This window comes from Sinohyriopsis cumingii, chromosome 5 (assembly GCF_028554795.1).
Source record: "Sinohyriopsis cumingii isolate HCF-2022 chromosome 5, ASM2855479v2, whole genome shotgun sequence".
Taxonomy (NCBI): Eukaryota; Metazoa; Mollusca; class Bivalvia; order Unionida; family Unionidae; genus Sinohyriopsis; species Sinohyriopsis cumingii.
In genome coordinates, this window is record NC_142965.1 from 12,119,588 (window position 1) to 12,142,657 (window position 23,070).

General features: G+C 34.5%; 1 protein-coding gene across 1 annotated transcript; it reads right to left on the reverse strand.

Annotated features, from left to right (window-relative positions):
* Nucleotides 1-1,859: 1,859 nt before the first annotated feature.
* LOC149798643 (uncharacterized) lies at nucleotides 1,860-22,726 on the reverse strand. Its single transcript, XM_089957478.1, has 2 exons — nucleotides 22,685-22,726; nucleotides 1,860-8,135 (listed from the first exon to the last, which is right to left on the reverse strand). Exon 2 carries the CDS (start codon nucleotides 8,108-8,110, stop codon nucleotides 5,681-5,683), a length of 2,430 nt encoding a protein of 809 aa, XP_089813604.1. The 5' UTR covers nucleotides 8,111-8,135; nucleotides 22,685-22,726; the 3' UTR covers nucleotides 1,860-5,680.
* Nucleotides 22,727-23,070: the final 344 nt, after the last annotated feature.

Below are 23,070 nucleotides of genomic sequence, written 5' to 3' on the forward strand. Positions count from 1 at the left end.
CTTTTATTAACTATGATATGAGAAAGTATTAGATTTATAAAAGATCACCTGGATATGGGCGATAAAAATAAAATATTTTACCATATTATTTGATGAAATATATACGCTTACTTCTATTTATTCGAGGTATCTTAATTTGTTTGAATCAGACAAATAATATGTATATTTAAGCAAATTGCGCCATATGCAATAATAGCATCTCAATTCATGTGAATGTTTCACGAAAGAATTTTTACGATAGGAAATTCATTTTGCCTTTTAACCCATTCTTGTGGTCAGTTTATTTGGGTCATTCTTGTGGTCAGTTTATTTGGGTAATATTCTTTTCATCATGCCCAATTTATTGATGGAACAACTCTCAGATAGAAAAAAAGAGAGAAAGACATCACTAAGGTCTCCTTTTTTTCACTTCAGTGATATGGGTGTTACATTGCTAGTATGTGCAAAGAGGTACAGGGTTCAAACTGGAAAAAGTAAGTCAGAACCTGAAGTTGGCAACGTAGCAATTCTTTATTGAAATCAAACATCACTCAATATAGAAAAAATAGACACAAATCAAATTATACATTTGAGATATATAATAAAACTGTCATATTTATTTAAAGGTAACCAACTTATACAATTCTGTAATTTCTATATTTCGGAATTAAATACCGAATAAGTTACCAATAAGCCAAAATGATTAAGAACTAAATGTTATAAAGTAATACCAAAATTATTTTCAATCAAAGTATTTTATTGAATGCTTTAAAAAAAATTAAAATATTATTTTCTGCAATTTGAAATGGTATTTTGTTTCTAAATGTAAAATGCTTTAAAAAGCATTAAGCATTAAGTTGGTAGCAAACCATTTCTACATAAGTCAATCCTAAAATTACAAATGAACACAAATTATAAATAAATTTAAACAATCAATTACACACTAGATTTGAAAATTAATATTATATAATAATAAAAGATTACAAATGGTTCAGAAGTGGGTGAAATATTTTTAAATAAGTGTCACGTTTGCTCAGCCCCAGTTAGTAAGTCATGTATAAGCAAAGGTATTATTACAAGCCATATTTTGATGCCTGAACATAGCCGCAGGCTAGAGATAATCTCTTACGCAAGGTTACCGTGACAAGAGAGAAGATCCGGCATCTTGAATAATCACAGGCATTAGATAGCACGACTTCCCACCTATGTGTTACAGCTTTGTCCAAAGATCAGAGGAACCCACGAGGAACGGGGCGTATTCTAAATCTGTCCCCACATGGACAGACAGTGTGATGGACACTGTCCGCTAAGTTTGATTGGATCGGGTCAAAGTGACATCCAATCAAATTGAGACAGAGGGTGTGGTAACAATTTCGATCCAAATTATAACTTCTAACTAGCAAGCAACATTTAATCTCGCCTAGGAAGATTGCTGAGCAATATAGGGTTACTCCGAGAGAGCCACTCGAAATTTGGCGGCAAAACTTAGGAGATTTGAAGGAAAGAAAAAACTTCGTAACATTCAGCAAGAATTTTGCTCGATTTTTGCAGAATATTACGGCATTGTAATTGTAATTATTTGTAGTATGTATACTTAATTACTACCATCGTTCAGTGCATATAATTGCCTTTGTAGTGTTTAATTTACCTGCGTATTTGAGAAATGAGCTTGAGATTTATGTTGAGAATTATGCAGATTGTTAGGTTGTGGTCAGAATTAATTTTGTAATTCGCTATAAGGTTATTTCTTCTTAGTAATCTATTGCATTTATTCATGTGATATGTTTCATTTAACACATGCTTGAATTGTGAATTTGGAAAATGGTTAAGTGTGTAAGATTAGTTAATACGGATGTATGGATATATCAGAGCATGGATATTTGAATATTTGTGTACTTTGTATGAGTTGTAATGTAAAGAAATGCGTCTGATTGTTGTGATATTGTATAGTATAATCGGATTAGGAATATGAACTGATGTGACGCAATTTATTGATGTATGTACGAGAAGTAATTGATACCGTGCTTTAACTATGACGTTGTTTTACCACACAAGAACGTACTAGTATTTCGATGTGAATGAATGCGTGACCGAAGAATTTAATAGCAGTTATCTGATGATAGGCTGAGTGTAGTGTGAAATGAGAGGGCTTAGGAAAATATTGTACCGTCCTTGTGTTTTTACATAAAGCTTTTTAGGGGACAGAGCTTCCGGTTCAGTTAAGTCCCGAGTCTCTAAGACGAGAGACGGTAGTGAGACCAGCAGAGCAGTCGGATCGACAAGTCTAGTCGGGGGAGAGAGTCGAAGAGGAAGAGGAAATGGAGTCGAGGAGGAGAAAGTGGAGAAGGAGGATGAGTATCGAGGAGTCGGTGGAGAGAAGGACTTTGGAGAAAGTCGGGAGGAAGAGGAGAAGGAATAGGAGGAATATGAGAGAATAATACACAGATGAGTAGAATAAAAGGAGAGGTGGAAAGCTATCTCACACTACTAATCAAATGATGCAATAGGCTATCACAGGATCGAGCGGAAGGAGAGTACTTGGGAAATTTTATTCATTTGACTATTGAATTGTCATTAAATTGTTATTCGTTGAATTTCACTTTTTTGTATACTCAGTCATTTAACCGTCGATATTGTTGACTGGGGGCTCGGAGCTTTACATCTATCTTTCACTAATTACGTTCCAACGAGAATCGAGCCTGGGTGGGACTTCTATAATAATTTAAATAAAAAATTGGAAGCACCCCACCCCCCACCTACCACAGAGACAGCATAACAACTCGTCACGTCACAATAATTTTCTTCTCAATTGTCCATGTATCAAGGCACTTAGGAAGAAAGCAAATCTCTAAATAAGACTATGTACATTTCTCTTACCCGTCAAAAGGAAGTCAGAGCCTGAAGTCTACAACTTAGCAATTCTGACTAGGCTGTCGAAGGCGGAAGATACATATAGTTTTTCCTTTTAATGACAGACATTTGCTTTGTCCTTAATAGGTCACGGTTTGTAACACTTAGCTTCAACGTACGTGTTCTTGGTGCTCGGACGGCTGTTCGTGTTTCCGAAAAATCACGAAGAGCTCTCCATTTTGCATTCCGTTCCAAGAATAATTTGCCTCCTCAAAAATTGCATACAGTGCAAAACTTAGAGTCGGACTGTATAATATTTCTCATTATAATTTCTGACGTCAGCGGCGGGGAAATATTTTTTCTTGTGTATGTACTGTATTGCTACCTTTCTTTATTGGATTATATAAGAAACACAGCAATATATTTTGGTGTAATGTACAAATACTGTAGCACATAACAACAATAGTAATCTCTAATAAAGATAAACAATTGGTGTTACAATAATACAATTCAAACAATCCTAGTGTTTGTTGAAGTCATACAATATTGAATTACACAAAAAATGTTCTGACAATCACCAGAATTATTAAAATTATACAAATTTAAATACAATGCTAAAAAGTGCACTTTATCAAAATTCCTCAAAAATTCTACCATGACAAGTGCACTGAATAATAATGTGAAGAACTGTAAATTTATAATATCTCGTTTGAGCCAAAACATTGGAAATGTATTAAATATTGGTATAGCTGAGTGGCTTTTCATTCTTAAAAGTATTTTGGTATTGATGTATATCGTTTAGAGCACAGCATGTTACCTACAAACTCTATGCACACAGTTTAATTACCAGTTTTGGTGACTTCTTTCAAGACAACAGGAAAGAGCATGTTTTTACATATATCAATGCATTTTGGCGGATCCTTGTAAAATTTATAAAAGATACAAGACATACAAGACGTGATACGACAGAGATAGCCGTCCTGTTTTGCTTCGATTGGAAGATAAACGATGTAATGCATGTAGAGAGAAAGCCAGGTGGTTTATATTTGGTCCAAATTGAACAATAAATCTTTTCTTGTGGTTAAGGATCTTCCAAGTGTTCTACGATCTCTTGGGAAACACTTTTTCAGTATAAATTGCAAATACAAATATTTTGGAAACACCATGCAATAAGAGTAAACTGGCTGGTTAATTATTATAACTATAAACAGTATTTTGTATATTTTCTAATATTAAGGTCAACATTGTTGAATCGATGATTTAATATTATTGTGCAATTAATAAATAAAGAACAGCACCCCATCTCTTGTATTACTTTTTATTTTGTTTCTTTATAACTATTTCTTCAATTTGGAAAACTATTAAATCATAGAGTAATGAATACATGTCATAAATCCTTGAATGTAATAATTATTCGTAGTGTATGAAATAAAATCAACTATAACAGTATTATTTCAAGTTTGGATACTTGAACTTCTGTACATACGACGAAGATTCTCTCACTATCTCGTAAAAAAGAAATGTTTGAAAAGTACGGGCAATCTATCTAACGCTAATGAAGGCAATAAAAAAACTCACATTAATGAACTAATAACAATCCACACGAACCAATTTCGTTTTATCCTTATGTTTGAAGAATATAAAGTGGAAGTTGTTATATACATATTACTTCAATTACATACTTTGTAGCGATTGTATGGCATATCAATCAAAATAAAGCTTATTCTAATATTTTCGTTCGATTGGGCAAGGGTCATCATTTATTGTAGCTCTAGGGACGAAATTTGGCTTGATTACATAACCAAACCAGATGCCAGTGTTGTATTCATTGTTGGCTGTGTGTGATATTACGCTGTAATGAATCCATATTCTAACTGGCATGGATTTAAAAAGCAAGATAAAAGTAAAATTAAAAAAAAAATAATCGGAGTTGCCGCATTTTGCATCCGTCACGAATGTTAATGTTCAAACCACTTCTTGTTGATTAATTTTAGTTTGTGAGAGGAATAAAAGAAACCGGAGCCGAGATGGGAGGTAGATTGGACAGTCTATAATGGAAATGATCAAACATGAATAAAATTATTACATATATAAATTATTGGTTTCTAATAAAGCAAAGAGTCCGCTTTATGATAATACAGTAAATATGCATTAAACTACATAATCATCTGTTTCGATATAAATACAGAGTTACAGTCCAAATAGCTTCTAATTACTATTCCACAGAATAAGTTTAATTTCCAGTATATAACATACAGTTAGATATTTATCCCATAATGTTAATTAAATTCAGTCAAAAAGCCACTTTTCTATGCAGTTATAATTCCCAATTGTTTTCTTTACAGTTATTTTGTGAGTGATGAGCATTCCAACTATCTGTTACCCACTCAAGTGTTTTATGGATATGTCGACATACACGTGGTAAACCATGTATAGTGTGATCGATTATTCTCCTCATTTCTCTCATAGGCACACCTGAACTATCAAAGTATGTCTGCATACATTCAGTGGTTTATTTTAGAATGTTAATATTGTTAGAATTTCAAGTGACAAATTATAGTCTTCAATAACAACAACAAAACTTGAAATGCGCTTATTTGCTTGGACACACTATGATATACAAACATATATAAGTAGATCAATTTAAAATATTCTAAGGATAAGAAGTGCATACTTTTTGATATAAAAATGGATGCAAATTAACAAGCTAAAATATGTACGTTTTAGCAGGACTTTGGAATTAAAGACTTATTCAAATAATACAGTAAAATACGTACTATTTACATTGTGACATACTTTGGCGCATAACATAGACCGTTGCAGCAGTCTCCAGATCTGGGTCATATGGCGACTACCTTTGGACCAAACGTTTATATTCCAAAATGCTTGTTTGTAACTGTTGCTGGAAAATCTCCTTAAAGACTGCTTTATTTGAACCAGAGAATGCTATTTCCAGCATTCGTGGCAGGAATCCAATAAAAACCACTTTCATAACCTCGGTGACCTGAGATGAATCATGTGATGTGTAGGATATAAATCTTACTACCGGTGGGATGCTTATTCCAATGAGTACAATGGGGAAAAGTGCTTTGGATACAGCGATGAAAACAGGTCTATGCTTCCGCACTACATAGCGGAAAAGCTCTCTCGGTATACCTGGTACTTCGTTCTTATAACGAATCAAGCGATCGTTGACATGCGTAGACGATGTTCTAATTGATTGCAGTTGTTCTTTAGATAATTTAATGGTAGTTCCATTAATTAGAATTTTCCGGATGGTTCCATTGTGCCCGTTGGGTACGATGAGTGTATTACCCACCACTCTTAACTGATTTGGGTCTGTTTCTAGAATTTTTAGAGACTTTACAATATCCGATAAAAGATCAAAATAGTCATCACTTATTCCACCTATTTGCTTCATGAAATAATGAAACAGGGAGGCAAAAAAGAATACATATGCGAAAGCCACTGACGGATAGACAAAAATCGCAGCGAAGAGGTAAACGATTACTCTTGTCATCAAGAAGACTCCATGACCGATTATAATTGTCATGCTGTATGTAAAGTATAAATTGAGAATAAAGAAAATAAAACGAAGAACAACAATGCAACAACGAGCATGGTTTTTGTGGTTATTGTCTCTATACATCTTCATCCAAAGATTTTCAAACCATTTAGGATGATAACAAAGAAGGCAAACCCAAGGAGTTCCATAGTAAAGAAGTAAAATAAACACTGCTACAATGAAAGCCAAGAAAAGGACGGGTACGATGATGAGAAAAAGAAGGTAAGAAAGAAGAGTTGGAAGTCTATTTCTTATGCACGTCAGACATCGTTTGCATATGTCGAGATACTCGTGGCCTATGTGCAACCAGAACGCAGGATTTAGTATACAGTAAATTCGGGCAATCATGAATAATCTTAATCTACCATAGCCCCTTTCCTCATCTATTCGCTCGTAAGAAAAACGTTTTACCAAATCATACTCATAGACAGTGGGGCATACATTTTCACATAATTTTTCAAGATTTTCGGGAAGTACAAAAAAAACAGCGCCTAATACGTGGAACAGAATGATCAACATATAAGGTCCACCAAGACCAGGCACAAATAATTCCCAACTTCTCTCAAACCCACCTAACATAGTCAAAAAATTAATTGGGGCACCGTGTTTTATCAGCTCGTGAGTTGTTTCCTTCATTTTACTATCGTATATACCCAACTGAATGTATACTAATATTGGGCAAAGAAAGATAAAAAGAGTTCTCCTCAGTCGTGAAGCAAGTAGTGGGCGTCGTTTAGATCGAAAGAAAATCTCAGATATAATGAAACTGAAAGTTATTGGACTGTGCTTCGTAAGGTACACGAAATCAGTGGTCAGATTTGTGTCATAATTATTATCGTCATTATTCTCTATGTCATCTAATGATATGTAGCCATTACGAAGTTGCATAAATCCGCTGCTCCCATCCATTTCTTTCCCAGATATGTTGGATACAAAATCAAGTAGAAAAATAGGAGCGCAACAGAAAATGATAAGTATCACAATATGTGGTCCAGGCGTATAGCCCTTTTCCATATCGATCTGATGATCTGAGCAATTGACAATGATTTTTTCCTTGACAAAATCGTAGTACGAGAAGCAGCAGTTATACTGCGTAAAATCTACAGGATATACAAAGTGAGTCCCATATTTGTACAGAAAAGTGTCCTTGACCCCTGGAATTTCGGAGGCAAAGCACCAGCTGTGATTCTTACTGTCTGCATAATGGTTGTTAAACATCTTGCCCACAGATTGTAAAAATATATGTGTCATGTTGCTAAATGCATAAGCTATTTCCAGGTTTGTTTTTCTCTTCCCTATCATGATAGAGCAGTTCGGAGGTTGAACGTCGATTTCAACCCAACTCTCAGGAAGAGTTTTTTCTTGCAATAGTCCGAGTGAAAGGATTGCATGATCAAGATCCCACCCTAAGAAAGGCAAAGTTCGGTATCTGTCTTCAAATGTCCATATCCATCGAAAAGGCTGTATGGCTTGCTCGTTAAATCGTACGACTGAATCATTGGGAAACTTCAGTGTGAAGTAGGCCACATCTGGATCAAACTGGGAAAACTTGCCCTTCAGGTATTCGGTAGATTTGTGATTAATAGTTATATTGCAGGCCGTCTCTTCCTCTGCAGGTTGAAACTCATAGTTCATCAACCCTTTCTTTTCTCCACACACCATGCATGACATAAACATCTTATACACTAGGCACAACAACCAGACTGGTGGATCCATAACTGCATAGATGCAAGTTAACTCTCTGAAAGAAGAAGAAACGATCATCTTAGGTCTGTCAAAAGGGAATATATATATATATATATATATATATATATATATATATATATATATATATATATATATATATATATATATATATTGTGTGTGTGTGACCACTCCAGTCTAGTGGTTAGAGAGTCTTACTCGGATGCGGCCGGTCGTGGGTTCGAACTTTTAAATATGGTATTAACAGCTGCCTCGCTGGGCTTTCAGCATTAAGAGGTTAGTGTTAGGACTGGACGGCCTGGTGTCAGGATAATGTGACTGGGTGCTGCATGATGCGTCGATGCTAGACATCGTTATAAACTGCCACACTGCAGACATCGTAAGGAATATGAATGAAAAATTGTTAAAGCGTTAAAAATAAAAATCACACACACACACATATTCATTGCGTCCGAATACCATTTAACTTTACATACGTGTGTGTGTATACACACACGCATATAAAATTAAATGGCATTAGGACACAATGAATGTAAAAGTGTATGCCTTGGAAAATATGAACTCTGCGGCATAGCATGACATTATGAATATCTTAAACCATATTTGCTTGGAATGCGTGTTAGTACTGGCTCTCGACTCTCCTTAAAGGTGGTCGATTTCGTGTAATCAGCTTTGTCTACCATGCGGATCTGTTCGCGAGTATTATCGTGCACGCCGTCGAAGATACGCCGAACTTATTTGTGTAGAAACATGCAACGATGTAGAGGCAACGGACGATAAGATTATGTAAAACCTTAAAACGTTGATACAGAAATTAACAAAAACAAAAGGCAGGATTGAAACAAATGCAATTTCAGATCCTGATAAAATAAAAATGCTTAAAATAATCATTAACGAATGCGGAATAAAACGAGAATTTTCGTTATAGAACAATATAAAAACTGAAACAATTATATAACAATAGCAAATGGCGCACGAAAATCAGGTATAATGGCGTTATTGGGTCTTACAGTTGAATTTCGTCTGATCTTGAGAGAACTTCGTGTAACAGCAGCATGATTAAATATACAAAATTCGTACATATGCCATCCATCAGAAATTGCAAGATTAATTATAAAAATTTCTATACAGGCCAATCAAGCAGACATTTCACGTCACTAAAAATGGATTTACACCGTCTTTGACATTACAGCCATGGTTTCATTGTGATATTGAAGCATAAAGACACTGAGGCCATCACTAATAAAACTGATAAAAGTTACGCAATGATTCTTAAGAAATTCGAAGAATAATCTATAGAAGGATGCAGGTGCATAGAAGTTTAGTCCCCATACATACTGTTCAGTGGGTCCAATTACATAGCATCATCAAAAGTATTTTTTCACTGCGGTCACTACGAAACAAAAAATGATGACAAGAGCTGTTTTACAAGGGCACTGTTTTCTGTGTTGCGTACGGTAAGTGATAATACAGATCAACCTTGTAAATATATACAATACATTTTTTGTCACATTGAATGTCATATACAAGTGATATCAATATGCCTCAAACCTGGCATCGCCGTCAATGTGCTTGTTTGTAATAAAATCATGCAGCCTATTCGATTATCCACGGTGAAATGCTCGCATAATATTGATCTGTTATTATTAAGTGAAATGAATCTTTCAGTGGTGAAGTATGATCACATTTGGTTAACGGATTTACTGACACAACAAGTACACAGGTAAAATGCTTTGATGCAGACGATGCACGCATGCATGTGTCTAGCACAAAACAGTTGCTTGATGACCACAACATTTAGTTTGACATAATATGTGCGAAACCACAGAGACAATAATGGCAGAGCCTGGTAAGGACGTTTTGAAATTTACTGTAATGTTACGAAAAATAAAGGTCCCTTAGGTAATTTACTCGGATTCTGAAAATCTTAACATTCCAGTAGACGACCAGAAGTCGTCACCTGAGGCTGCACCAAGCTGTATCTGTCATGGTTCCTTGGTGATTGATAGCAATGAAACCATAACTCCTTAATTTCAAGCTTGGATACACTAGTGATTAACCTTGCAGTGAATGGTAACGGGCAATTAAAAATCACTAGTCGATACGCTTGGATAATATTGGAACATTCGGTTTGCTCACCCGCAAAATAACATATTTTTACGAGTACGTGAGCGATTGGAACAAATTTACTCATTTACCACCGACCGAGGTATTCGATTCATCATTATCTCACGAAGGTATTTCCGCGAACAACTATGCTCATGCAAACATGTGTGGTTCGCGTTTTGTTGTCAAATTCATTGTGACTTTCATGATCTGTATTGACACACCGGTGTAAAGTTGATCGCGAATGCGTGTGAGACATTTCATGATGCAGCCAATGATTTGTACAAGCTCGATCCCGCGCACTAAAATTTTGGGTTGCCCAGCTGTCAAAGACAAAAGTGGAACTTAAACTGCTCACAGACACAGATCATCGTCTGCTTTTAGAGTGTGGAATCCGTGAAAATTTCTCAGTGGCAAGTCCCCGGCACGCTCATGCAAACAGCCCAAAGATAAATGGGAATGATATTGCTGTCACAAACAGTTTCATAATGTATCTCGACGCAAACAATCTTTATGGTTAACTGCGGATGTCAACAAACAGGTACATGAGTACGACAACAACAGCAATCACGGAATCTTCTTTTGAAGTTAATCTCAAGAGCCTCACCATACCCGTTATCCACTGGCCGTAGTAGCGTTGGTGAAACCTCGAGGGTTGTTGTTCCCTTATCAATCTGCAATCGAGGACGAATCCAAACGCAAGTTTACTGAATGAATCGAGCTTGTTACAAATATTTGGACTAAAGCCAACAATGAATTCCACATCTGCTATTGTATTTGCGATCAGGGAGGCATGTAAGCAAAGTGCTTGGATTTCGCGGACGTGACTGGAGGGCACAGTATACGGAAATTAACGAAGATCTGTATATAGAGGCCATAAGTGAGGTTGAGAAAGAAACAACTATACAGATTCTTCGCAAAAAGATCCTTGAACAAGACAAAATTATATGATTAACTCAGGAACTATCATTTCTGTCATGCACACTATTTGATATTTTGGTGTTGGACTCGTCGTAGCTGTTCATCGCAAGAACACCAAGCTGAAGTTAGCAAACACAATCTATGTTGGTGTTTCTGTGTTGGACGTTCTGAAGCTGCTCATGTAAGAGTTCTACTGTGCAATATCAAACTGTGGCACAGTGACAATAAGCAGCAGATAGGGTGAACAGACCACTTGCTGTGAGGTCCATTTTTGAAAAATAAATATTCTTACGAAAAAGGAAAATAAAAAGTCAGTAACGTCAAACCGAAGCCTCTAATTTACCAAGAGATGCTCTAATTGGGTTAGTTTATTTTGTTACGTTATCTTTGTCGTTCGTGTTTTTTCTAAATTTGTATGTGCGTTCGTTTACTCGCAAGACGTTTCACTGAGGTCGTACCCTCTCTGCTGCTATAATTAAATCATTATTATATCAATCTCTCAGCCAAATATTTTGTCAAGACCTATACGATATCGCGATCGAGGATCATGTACATTGATTGTTATCAATCCGTGTGAAGTAGATTGTGTTTTTGAAAAGAAGTTTTTGAACCTAATATTATCCATATCCCCACTAGACCACGTCCGATGAGTATGTGTATCAACTCCATTAAACACAGCTAAAATATTGCAGTTATATCTGATCACTTTCTGTATTTGATTGCTTGTCCAGCATTACGTCGTCATATACTACTAAATTATTAAGAAATCCATCGAGGTCATCTACAGATTTTTGTAATCGCATTAATGGGTTTCATGGCAGTTGTTCGAGTAATTTCATTATTTAATGCATTTATCACACTTGGTAATCATGCAACCCATTCGCGATATCTCATATCTTTCTGAATTATTTCCTTGCGTATTGATACCCAAATAGCCGCTCAGCAAGTCGTCGATTAAATCGTTCAGCATCTGCCTGATCGCGATGAATCGCTGTATGTCCTCGTCTAATTTTGACGTTAAGTTTTTTCAGAGATGATAATGCACCAAGAAATTCCTTGCCAGGATCAACCTGTAGCAACCGTGGCCATCGTAAGGGTCCTCGTTGATAAATTCGTTCAAAAGCAGAAGAAACTTCAGCTGCTGTTTTATTTGATAACGGCTCTGCTTCCTTATATCTACTTGCAACGTCAGCGACAGTCAACGCATGTTTGTATGTACGTGATTGACGTCTACCAATTTTAATATTATCATGTGGTAAAAACAAAATACATGCTTGATGAACTTCGTTAAGAGTGCTGACATCAAAATGTGCATGCTGAATTCGTTTAGGTAGTGGTAGGTAAATTTGCCATATTGCCTGTCGTGATAACCTATTTGCAGCAACAGAACGTGTACCGTTTGCTTTATCAGCAAGTTTACTAATCCCTGCTCTACCCTTCCAATATCCTCTTGGGCTATAATAAATCGATTCCATTATTTTAATAATCGGTTTATTAATTGCCAGCTTATAATACTAGTTTACCTTTCATCGCGGATCTTATCAACCAATTAGCTATTGATTCTCTAAAAGATTTATTTTTTATGGAATTTAACAATATGTCGTTGTTGCAGATCTGGATTTTTATAAGTTACACCATGAACTTGACATGCTTGATTATTTCATACTCGCTCGTCAAGTCGGATATCAAGTCGGGTTCCAGGACCACATTAATTATATCCTGGAAGATGTTTTTCTCCTGAGTATTTAGCCCATGGAGTTCCTGGTAAGTTTCGTAATGAAGTAGCGATATCACCACCTGTTTTCATTCGAGACGAAATAAATTTATATTTATTTGTACCACATTTCACACACTTGCCTGTAAGTACAAGCTTTTTTATTTTTTGTTATTATTGTTGTTAATCCACTTGTGGAGGTGATGCTTTATATCGAACACAATATAAATCCATATTAATCATTATATTTGTACAACATGGATTTCATTGATTTCTCAGCGACACGAAAACAAGAGCCAGTAAAACATCATCCATTACTTTTCTGATAATGAGATGGCTCAAATGGGATAAGTTGTATTTAGTAGCTCCGTCAGTTGATGATCATAGATGTTACAAAAATGCATATACCAATACAATGAAATGAATTTTCAAAACAACTAGTATTAGGTAATGTTACTGTAATATATTTATATGAACCCGGTGAACTTGAAGGTGGTAAAAGAAGAGCGACTGATCTTATTTGGAGTGTGACGACACATACAATTTCCAGCGTGGTAAGATCCACAGGTAGACCTGCAATCTACAGATTAGATTCAACTGCTCCTCAACGCAGATTTGTACGAAAGGAATTATAAGTAATTCCTAAAAACACACAATTACCACCGCGTTCACGTTTGTAAACTAGTACATTGACGTCAATTACATTCAAGACAGGTCAGCATCACATTTTCGCGTGTGTGACCAAGACTACTATCCACGGTAAACTGTCCTGGATTATTTTTTCAATATTGCCACAACATTACTGTGCTACAGTTCGCACAATGAATATTCTGTTGTTATTTTAATGTCATGATAAATTCAGTATCGAGATCAAAGTCGCGTTTATTTTTTTCTCAAACTGTTTATAACTATTTTTGTTCTTACTATATCATCGCCATTGCCAGAAATGGTTTCCTGAATTTGATCATTATTTTCTGTAAAGTCTATGACAATTCTCCGCAGCTGAGATATTCTTCTGACTCGAGACACTGCGAGATAAATTAAGTTTGACTATTCGATACGATCATCAACGATCCAAACATTTGTATCAGAGATGGTTAATCCTTGTGACGAATGAATCATATTTGCGTATTCTAGCGTCTATGGAGTTTTGTCCAAAGTTATCGCGCTCTCATCAACATTGACAGGAACTAAAACAATATCATTTAATACAAGATTTTGTTTCTCTGACGATCCTGGTATATCAACGTCGATATTTTGTCGTCGCGTATCTTCTGGTCGATAACACAATGGTACGGGTAGATATGAATTTTTTCTTTATGCTACGAAAATAATTATTGCTGAAGTGTATCAAGAACTATCTTTCTACTTGCAACTATCAAATCAGCCAGTCTCCATAAATTCCAAAAAATTGTTAATAGGAGTTTCTGACATTATTTCACGCATTATTTCACACTGAATTTTATTCGGTTGTAGTCTGATTAATTTCTTAAGCTCTCTTAATTTTGGATCAAGTGCTCAATGATCATCAGTTATTTCCTCATGATAATCTACACAATAGTTAATGCTATTTATGTGGAGACAGTCCAACAAAAGATGGTGGTTGGCCATGATCGCCACAATTATTACAGCAGTTTTTTTTTTGTCAGTAACAAATCAAGAAATATTTTTAACGTTTCTAATGAAACGGTGTATATTTCATCCCAAACAATAGTCCTTGGAATATAATTCTCTCCCGTCCGTTCATGAGTCCATTTATCTTCCTTCCAATGAAAGAATTTACGACAAGTGCATGATTTAATATTTCTTTCTTTCATTTCTCTTACGAGTCTGTGTGTATGTGTTAATACAACTATTTCTGAACAACTGTTCAAGAGTAATTAAATAACACGAGTTGTTTTACCACAAGCTCCAGGCCCACTGAGATAAACTGTTTTATGTCTAGTTACAGGATCAAATACAGATGGTGTTGATGACAATTTTGATATTTGATTTTTTTTCGGTACTAAATATCCTTAATTTCAACTTCGGCGGATTCAGAATAATGAAGTATAGTTTCTAGTTTGATTCTCCATTCACCCCATGATGCATAACTGCCGATATGTAGTTGTTCTAGCAATCCTGTATTTTTTTATTGATATAAAATGAATCCGTAGCGACTCTGACAGCAAACTCAGAACTTTTATTTATCATCGATAATAGATTTATGGAAACGTACGCGAGCATTGAAGATCTTAAATGAGTAAACTGCTGTAACTCACCATCAATATAATTTACGATTGTGCCTAATTTAGTTCCGTCTGATAAATTAATATTACTTGAACTTATAAATGGGTTTCTATTTTTTGTATCAGCAATCCTAATATCTAGTTCAGCATCATCTATAATTGATCTTGTACAATGTGGTTTATGATCAGATGATCCTCCTTGGGTGAATTTACCAATTAGTTTTATGCCAAGATCTTTTGCGATTTTATTCTCAAAATCAGTTATATCAGGACTTTCATCATCAGAATTTTTCTTTTGTTGTGGTAACCAAACTTCTTTCTGCGGACGATACGATATAATTGCTTCACTTACAATCCACGATAATATTATTATTACATCAAGCATATACCGTAATAACACTGTTGGTGCCTACATTTGTTCTGAAAAAAGTTTGCCAAACCAGATATAACAAATTGGATGAAGATTTTCAGCAAACTTAAATGATTCGATACAAGCAAATCCAGTCAAGTCAAAATCCGGTAATAGTCCACTTATCGATACTATGGTCATCTTGTGTGTTGGATGTCCAAATAGCTCAAAATAATTAGAACACTCTCCCATACCAAGAATACTTCCGGGATAACATGCAACCATATCAACCGAAATAACATCTCTATAATTGTATTTAGTATTTCTAATCCACCGTGTCCGTATTCGAGATAACTGTGTTAAATTTCTTCAAGAAAATCCAATCGTGTTGGTTTCCACGAATTTTTCTCACTAACAAAATGAGCAACAACTGACGGAACGGTAAAATAATTACTCAGTAATTGTTCAGCATCGTCATGGTTGTATTTCAGCGCAGGATTTTTCATTTCTTCATGGAAAGATTCTGTGCGATAAATATCTCCATTAGGTCGTACAAACTAATCATAGATTATGTCATCGGAACTCTGAAATAACCACACGGATACAGTATCGTTCTTACTTATTTCGTTAATAAAATAAAATATATCTCCTTGATAAAAATTTAACAATTCGATTTCGCGGAAATATTGTTATTGCATTAGTCCACGCATGTGGATTATGATTAATAATTTCAATCGAAGCTCCTTTCGATTTATACTTTGATTCGTATAAAATCTCTCCTCTTTTTGTTCTTACTTTTATTGGGAATTTTCTTTTCTCTCCTCATTCAGTATGATCGTTTATTGTACCTCCTTTATCCTTGACAGATTCAGCCCATTTGTTTAATTTTTCATGTCGCTGATCGGTTAGTTTATTTCCACGTATAGCGTTTGTAAAATGTTCCGTTACTCGTTCGGCTACACAATTTCTTTTTGAAAATTTCATCGGTTTTAGATTATTAATGCTGGGTTTATCATTTATCGGACAAATTCCATAAATAATCACGGTAACAGGTTGAGGTCTTTCACAATACGGTTTGTTAATACCAGTCAACATTCCTGGTCTGGAATTTTTACATAATACGGCGCTTTTTTCATTATGAAGGACAGGGTCACGTTTATCATTGATAATCCAATTATCGTCTAATTCCTTAATAAAATTTAATCAGAAAAAATATCTTCGATTTTTGAGATAATTAATAATCGCCGCTGCTCGTTTTTGTCGTTTATTGTAGCATCGACACCATCGGTGTTGCTTTTGATTTTGAACGTTGACCACACATGAGTGGCGCCATCTATACGAAATTCTTCTTTAGCATTACGAATACTTTCAATCAAAGTTTTCGGCGGATCAACCATAGCTCGTCTACGTGGGTCAGGGGTTCCTCTATCAAGATCGAATCTATATTTAGAAGTTTTAATCTTAATCGCTGTTAATTTATCCATATTATAATTAAAACAAATATATATATATATATATATATATATATATATATATATATATATATATATATATATATATATATATATATATATATATATATATATATATATATATATATACATAATGATTCAAACAAAGAATAACTGGAAATAGCTTCTGATAGGCTCTACAACTCCTTGTGACAAAGCTTGTGTAAACGAATTCTGCGGATATCATTTACAAAGTGTATGGAGAGGGATTTTAGGACCTAAACCGTGTTTGAAATGTGGTATTGGGGTTAGAAGAAAAACACAGTTGTGTGTGCAATGTGGTGGTAAAATACAGAGAACTGAAAAGATATCATGATAAAAAACAACATTGATAATAATGACAAAGTTATAAAAAACGCTGAAGACTATATCACTAGATTTTCAAATAATGATTTAGACATATCATGATTTAAAAAATGATATTATTACATAAACGGAGCAAAAAGAAGTTGCGAAACACCGTATCATTAAGAATTACGAGGCATTTCGTGATGGTATCATCAAGCACTATCGACTAAAAAGACCTTTAGTCGGCGATGTTGATAATTTTGCTTATCTAAGATTTACTGTTGGGAAGAAAAAATATTTCAGTCATGAATTTCTTTACGTGTTATCACTGAGTAATCGAAGACGGTCTTGTGATCGATCATATTGATTCAGATAAAAAAGTAATGATTTGTGTAACTTGCGAGCTATCACACAGAGCGAGAATTGTAAATTTGGAAATACTGGATGTAATGGTAAGAGAGCCAAAGCAGTTGTATCTACAACTGTAGCGACAGGCGAAAAAATAGAATTTCAATTGACATATGCAGCAGCTAAATATTTTCGGTATTTGTCCTGCTTCAATACATTCTGTCGCATATAAAATATACATATCAGCTTTCTGAAAGAAATATCAACAAAAGATAATTTTTCATTATTGTTGAAGGGAGATAACTCTATCAAGCAAATCTCTCCTGTAGAGTAATTAAGCAGTTACCCGTTGCTTACTCCGTTATATTTTTAAACATTTCAGTATCTCCCATTGTGTTATATATAAGCTGAAGAGACATAACTCTGTCAAGATAAGCTTTCTGTTTGAGTAATTAGGTAGCTACATCGCTGATTACTGCGTAATATTTATACAACTAATTAAGATTTTATTTTTTGTGTCATGATACAAATATACAAAAATTTAACCATCTGCGTGATAATCAACACAACATAGTTCAAGAAAATATTTCTCTTACCTCTGTTCACACCCGATGCACTTCCAAACTGACTGAGATAGAGCGATTCTGGCCGTCTTTTATAGTCATAAATACACCCACGCAGAACATTCCAGAAATAGGAGAGTTCCCAGAACAACTCAGTCACGTGATCTTTTGGGACATGTGAAACATTTGCCCACGCAGAATATTCCAGAAATGACAGAGTTTCCAGAATAACTCAATTTCGTGATTTTCTGGAACATTCTGAAACATTCGCCTACTTAAAATGACGGAAATATTCAGACGTGATTTTCTGGAATGATCTGAGTGGGCGTATTCATAATATAAAAGGCACTGAATCTCTCTATCTCAGTCACTCTGGAAGTGCATCGGGAGTGAAAAGAGGTAAGTGAAATATTTATTTAGTAATCTAGAGGTTATTTTTTTGTGCTATATTACAGAATTGTTATATATCGTCTTGGTTGAGTAATGCACTTAAAAGATTAAAAAATTAAAAATGGACGGCATAAAATTTCGACTTGATCCAGAAGAAATTATTTGTGATTTTTAATTACTACAGGCACGTAAATTTGAAGATAGATATACACAAACAGCTGAATATAGATTTACAAAGCAAATCCAGCAAGCAATTTTCCAAACTTTCGCAACTGTGAAAGATACAGAAGTTAAAAAATTCGTATCTCTCTCAAGCGTCATTGAGAAAATTAGAGCAGAATAAGCCCAATACGAAACGAAAAAAATTATTAACACGTGCGTGAAGCAGTTGAAAAAGTTTATGTCAGATAACAATGACAATATTATTAATGAAAATAGTAAAGAGATTTTGAAAGTGAAAGTAGTAACGAAAAGTTAATATTTATGCAGATTATAATATTTTTCTCGACTTTGTAAAGGGATTGAGATTTATTTCTTTTATTCTACTTTATTATTATTATTATGTTTTTTCTTTCTGTTTTTGATGAGATTTTTATTATTTAAGTAGCATTAACCGCATGAAAATGATAAAATCCAACTGATTTTCATTGTTTAAGTACTATTTACCCAATCAAAATTAGAAAATCTAACTGATTTTTATTTAGTTCTATTTGCTCCATGAAAATTATAAAATCAAACCCCATCAAATTAATGAAAAGTCAGTAAAAAATAAATTCTGTTACAAATCTATATTTGTTTATGAAATTATTATTATACAATTCTTTTTCGATGAGATTATTTTGATTTTATCCCATCTTGTTAAAATTGTTTGATAATTTGAATATACCCATGAAATCGTTAAGATCTTACGTAGAGATTTATATTCAGATTTGTATTTCTTAAATCAATTAAGTGTCCGAATTTGTCAGTCAGTTTGAAATGTATTCTTGACAATAACGGATTATGACAACGCAGGTAAACAGGATTAATAGGCTCTTGTACGATCAAACATCCAGGAGGTACTTGAGGCGTTAATGTATATAAAATATATCCATGTTGAGCCTGACTAGATTTTTCAAGATCTATTTGATAGCTGCCATCAATTGCATCACATACAAGATTGACTGCGATTATTGATGTGATATTTACAATTCCTTGTGAAATATGTCTACCGCCACCGTATGGATCATTGATAAGTTTGAGAGGAGATGCTGGCGGGGTTATTTTCTCCATGACTCAACAGTTTTAGGAAAGTTTTCATTGATAAGATTGTTGACTGATGTTTTTTTTTAGTTCATCAGATTTAAATTCTGGTATTAAATTTTTTAGCAAATCTGCTTCAAATATTTCATAATGATTGAGGAATACTTGTATATATTCTACTGCTTTTGTCTCCTGCCTATATTATAAGTGCTAGCATTTATTACCTCAACAATAATTCGATTACCATATTCAAGGTCTGATGTAACTTGATTCAGATGTTGTATTGTTCAATGATTTGTTGCTTTATGTCGTTATTATAGTAATGGGTGATACTAGAAAATAATTTTGTTAATGTCGTGGATATAGTTATATGTTCATTTTTAATTTTATCAGTATATGATCTGAGAACTTCATCGTAAGCAATATAAGCAGAAGTTTTTGCATCATAACCAATTATTGACATTGGTGCTGTATAAAACCTTTTACCATCTGAAGAAATAAGAAAATTATCTCTTTAACAATTTTGATATTGTGGTTCATTTATATATAAAAATTGTGAGAGATTCATTTAACTTTGGTTCTGTCGGTCCTTTATACCCTAGAAGAATTTCTGACGAGCCTAAAATAGATCTGATTGGCGATTCATAAATATCTACAATATAATCTTGCGAATATTTTTCTATCGCAGCTGATAAAGTTGGTTCGTGAACTGTTATATCTATTTTTGATTCTCTTCTGGTTATATATTTGTTTCTGCACTGGAATTCATCATTGATTTGTTCAATGTGATAATTACATGTTCGAATTTGGACAATTTGCCAATCAGGAGTTCCATCATCTATATATTTATTTGCAAATACAAGCGGAATATTCGCCTGTAATCCACCGAATGATTTTGATCTGATATTTGGCTAACTATGATATACTCGTAATTGTGCTAGCGCTAATTCTTTCGCTGGAATTGTAGTTGGAAAGTTAACATTAAATTCAGGATTAGTTAAGCTTACCGATATCATCGTTGTTTTTGACGGGCTTGTGTTAACAACAATCTGTTGTAGTAATTCGTTCGGAGTTGACGTTATTTAAAACCCGATTTTCTAAATTAGGCGTGGATTCTGTCACAGCCATTGCTTCTTTGTAGATTTTGATCATCTCCTTAAACTCAAAATCTGATATTTTCCATCTCTTAGGCTTGTTGATAATAACGAGGATAATTTGGAGTATGATAATGTATGTAATTTTATTATATAATCATGCAATTTTGCATTTGTGCATGTACATATTTTTTTGTGATGCTATTAAGAAGGCCAGCAATTGTTTTTACAGCTGAAACACAAATTGTTACAACTGCTGGTGCCATCGCTAGCGATGGTGTTATTGTTGATAATAATACACCGGTTCTAGCAATAACAGCAGACGCCGAATATACAATTATATCAGCGACAACATCACATCTGCGATATTTTGTTATTTTTACTGTATATTCATAAACGATATTTTTTAGTGTTGCTTGCCATTTGCCTGCTTGATTATATCTAAAACGTTGAACGTTGACCGGAATACTCATTATATTTTAATTATTTAGTACTCAATTGATGTGTTTCAGCGACCAATTCCAGACACCACCAGTAAGTCGCTGCGGTTAATTTTTTTTTATCAGATGATTCCAGCATAAACGTTTCTTCGTCTCCTTTATTTAACATAATATACACGGTTCCAGAATATCATGAGATATTTTTCTATTCATCAAGCCATCATTGACTTTTCTGCGTTGTACCAAACTGAAGTTACGGGCTCGGAAACGTTGCATTTTCGCGAAGTCTTACTGCTGAGACAAGTCATTGCTCCTATGATAATAAGTATAACCTTTTGAGCCAATCATATTTCAGCGTTGACGTTAGTGCCAACTAGTTTGCCTCTTTTGAAAATAGAGATGCATGTATACGATGTGTGTGCAGTGAAGAAGACAATGTCTAATTCTTGCATGGAACAGGATTCCTAAAGTTGAAGCGAGTTAATGGTAAGTAAAAACTTACTTTTGCATTGACCACTGTTCTGTAATTCAAGAAAGGATGCATCGCAGAGTCGCAAACATGGCATATGTAGCTCTCTTCACCGGTTTTCACATGTGCACGCACTTGTCCAGAAAACAAAATTCGCGAAAATGCCACGTTTTGGAGCCCGTAACTTCAGTTTGGTACAACGCAGATAAGTCAATGATGGCTTGATGAATATAAAAATATCTCAGGAGTAAAACAAGCCATATAGCATGGTCGTGTGCCTTTAAAGACGGAAAGAGCAGAAGGAAATCGAGGGTCATGGGTGGAACAAATTATTTGGAAGTTCCGTACCTTCTCTCTTATATATTATGATAGAGAGGGTCCTATGTCAGAACGGGTCATGGGGGTAATCTAAGGTAGTTTTGTCACTCTGTATGATATTTTTTTCCTTCAGATTATTATATTTTTTTTCAACATCAAGCTCGCGTCGAGCACCTGTGAACAGAACTGATCAGTTTTGAAAAACACCGGTACTCAAGGAGTTTGAAAAATGGACATTTGGAATGAACTCAGCTATTGCAAGATTAAATTATGCCTCGAAGATATGTAAGCGCAGTAATTGAAATAAAACTTATACAATCTTTTTTGACAGAATTGTTTTCCGCAGAAAACGAAATACCATTTTAATCAGACTACCTCGGCAATTCATGTGATTGGATCGGCATTATGATTGACAGAGAAGCTACGAATGAAAAATTGTTTCCATACATTCGTAACTTCTCCGTCATTCTTTGTTTAGTACAAAGCCGAGGTGCTTCGCACCGGAATGCCCTATATATTATGGCATCTGTGTCACGTTCGATCGTAGGAGCAAAACATTTGTTATGCACATTATACCGTCATAATTGTAAGTAAAAATGTCTTACCTTTATAATTAGTCTTGAAAATTGCAGTGTGCTCTACAGACTGTTAAAAGTGAAACAGTTTATATATTTTTTAGATGGAAATTCCACTTAGAAGTAAAACATTACATCACCTGATGACTCACCCTCATAAGACTGGAATTTCTAGTCTGGTTCCATTAACTCTATCCACCCTGTTACTCTTCGTTATGGACTCAAAGTACAAATTACATGGAAAACTGAACTAGTGGAGAAATTAGTGAACATGAAATGGAGTCTATTCGGGTTTGGAGGTTCATACGTGATTAATAATGAAAGTGAAAGTGTATTAAAACAGTCTATTGTCCAATCTTAACAGAAACAAACATAAAGAGAAAACCATGTTGATGCAGTTTTAGTATTTTTACAGA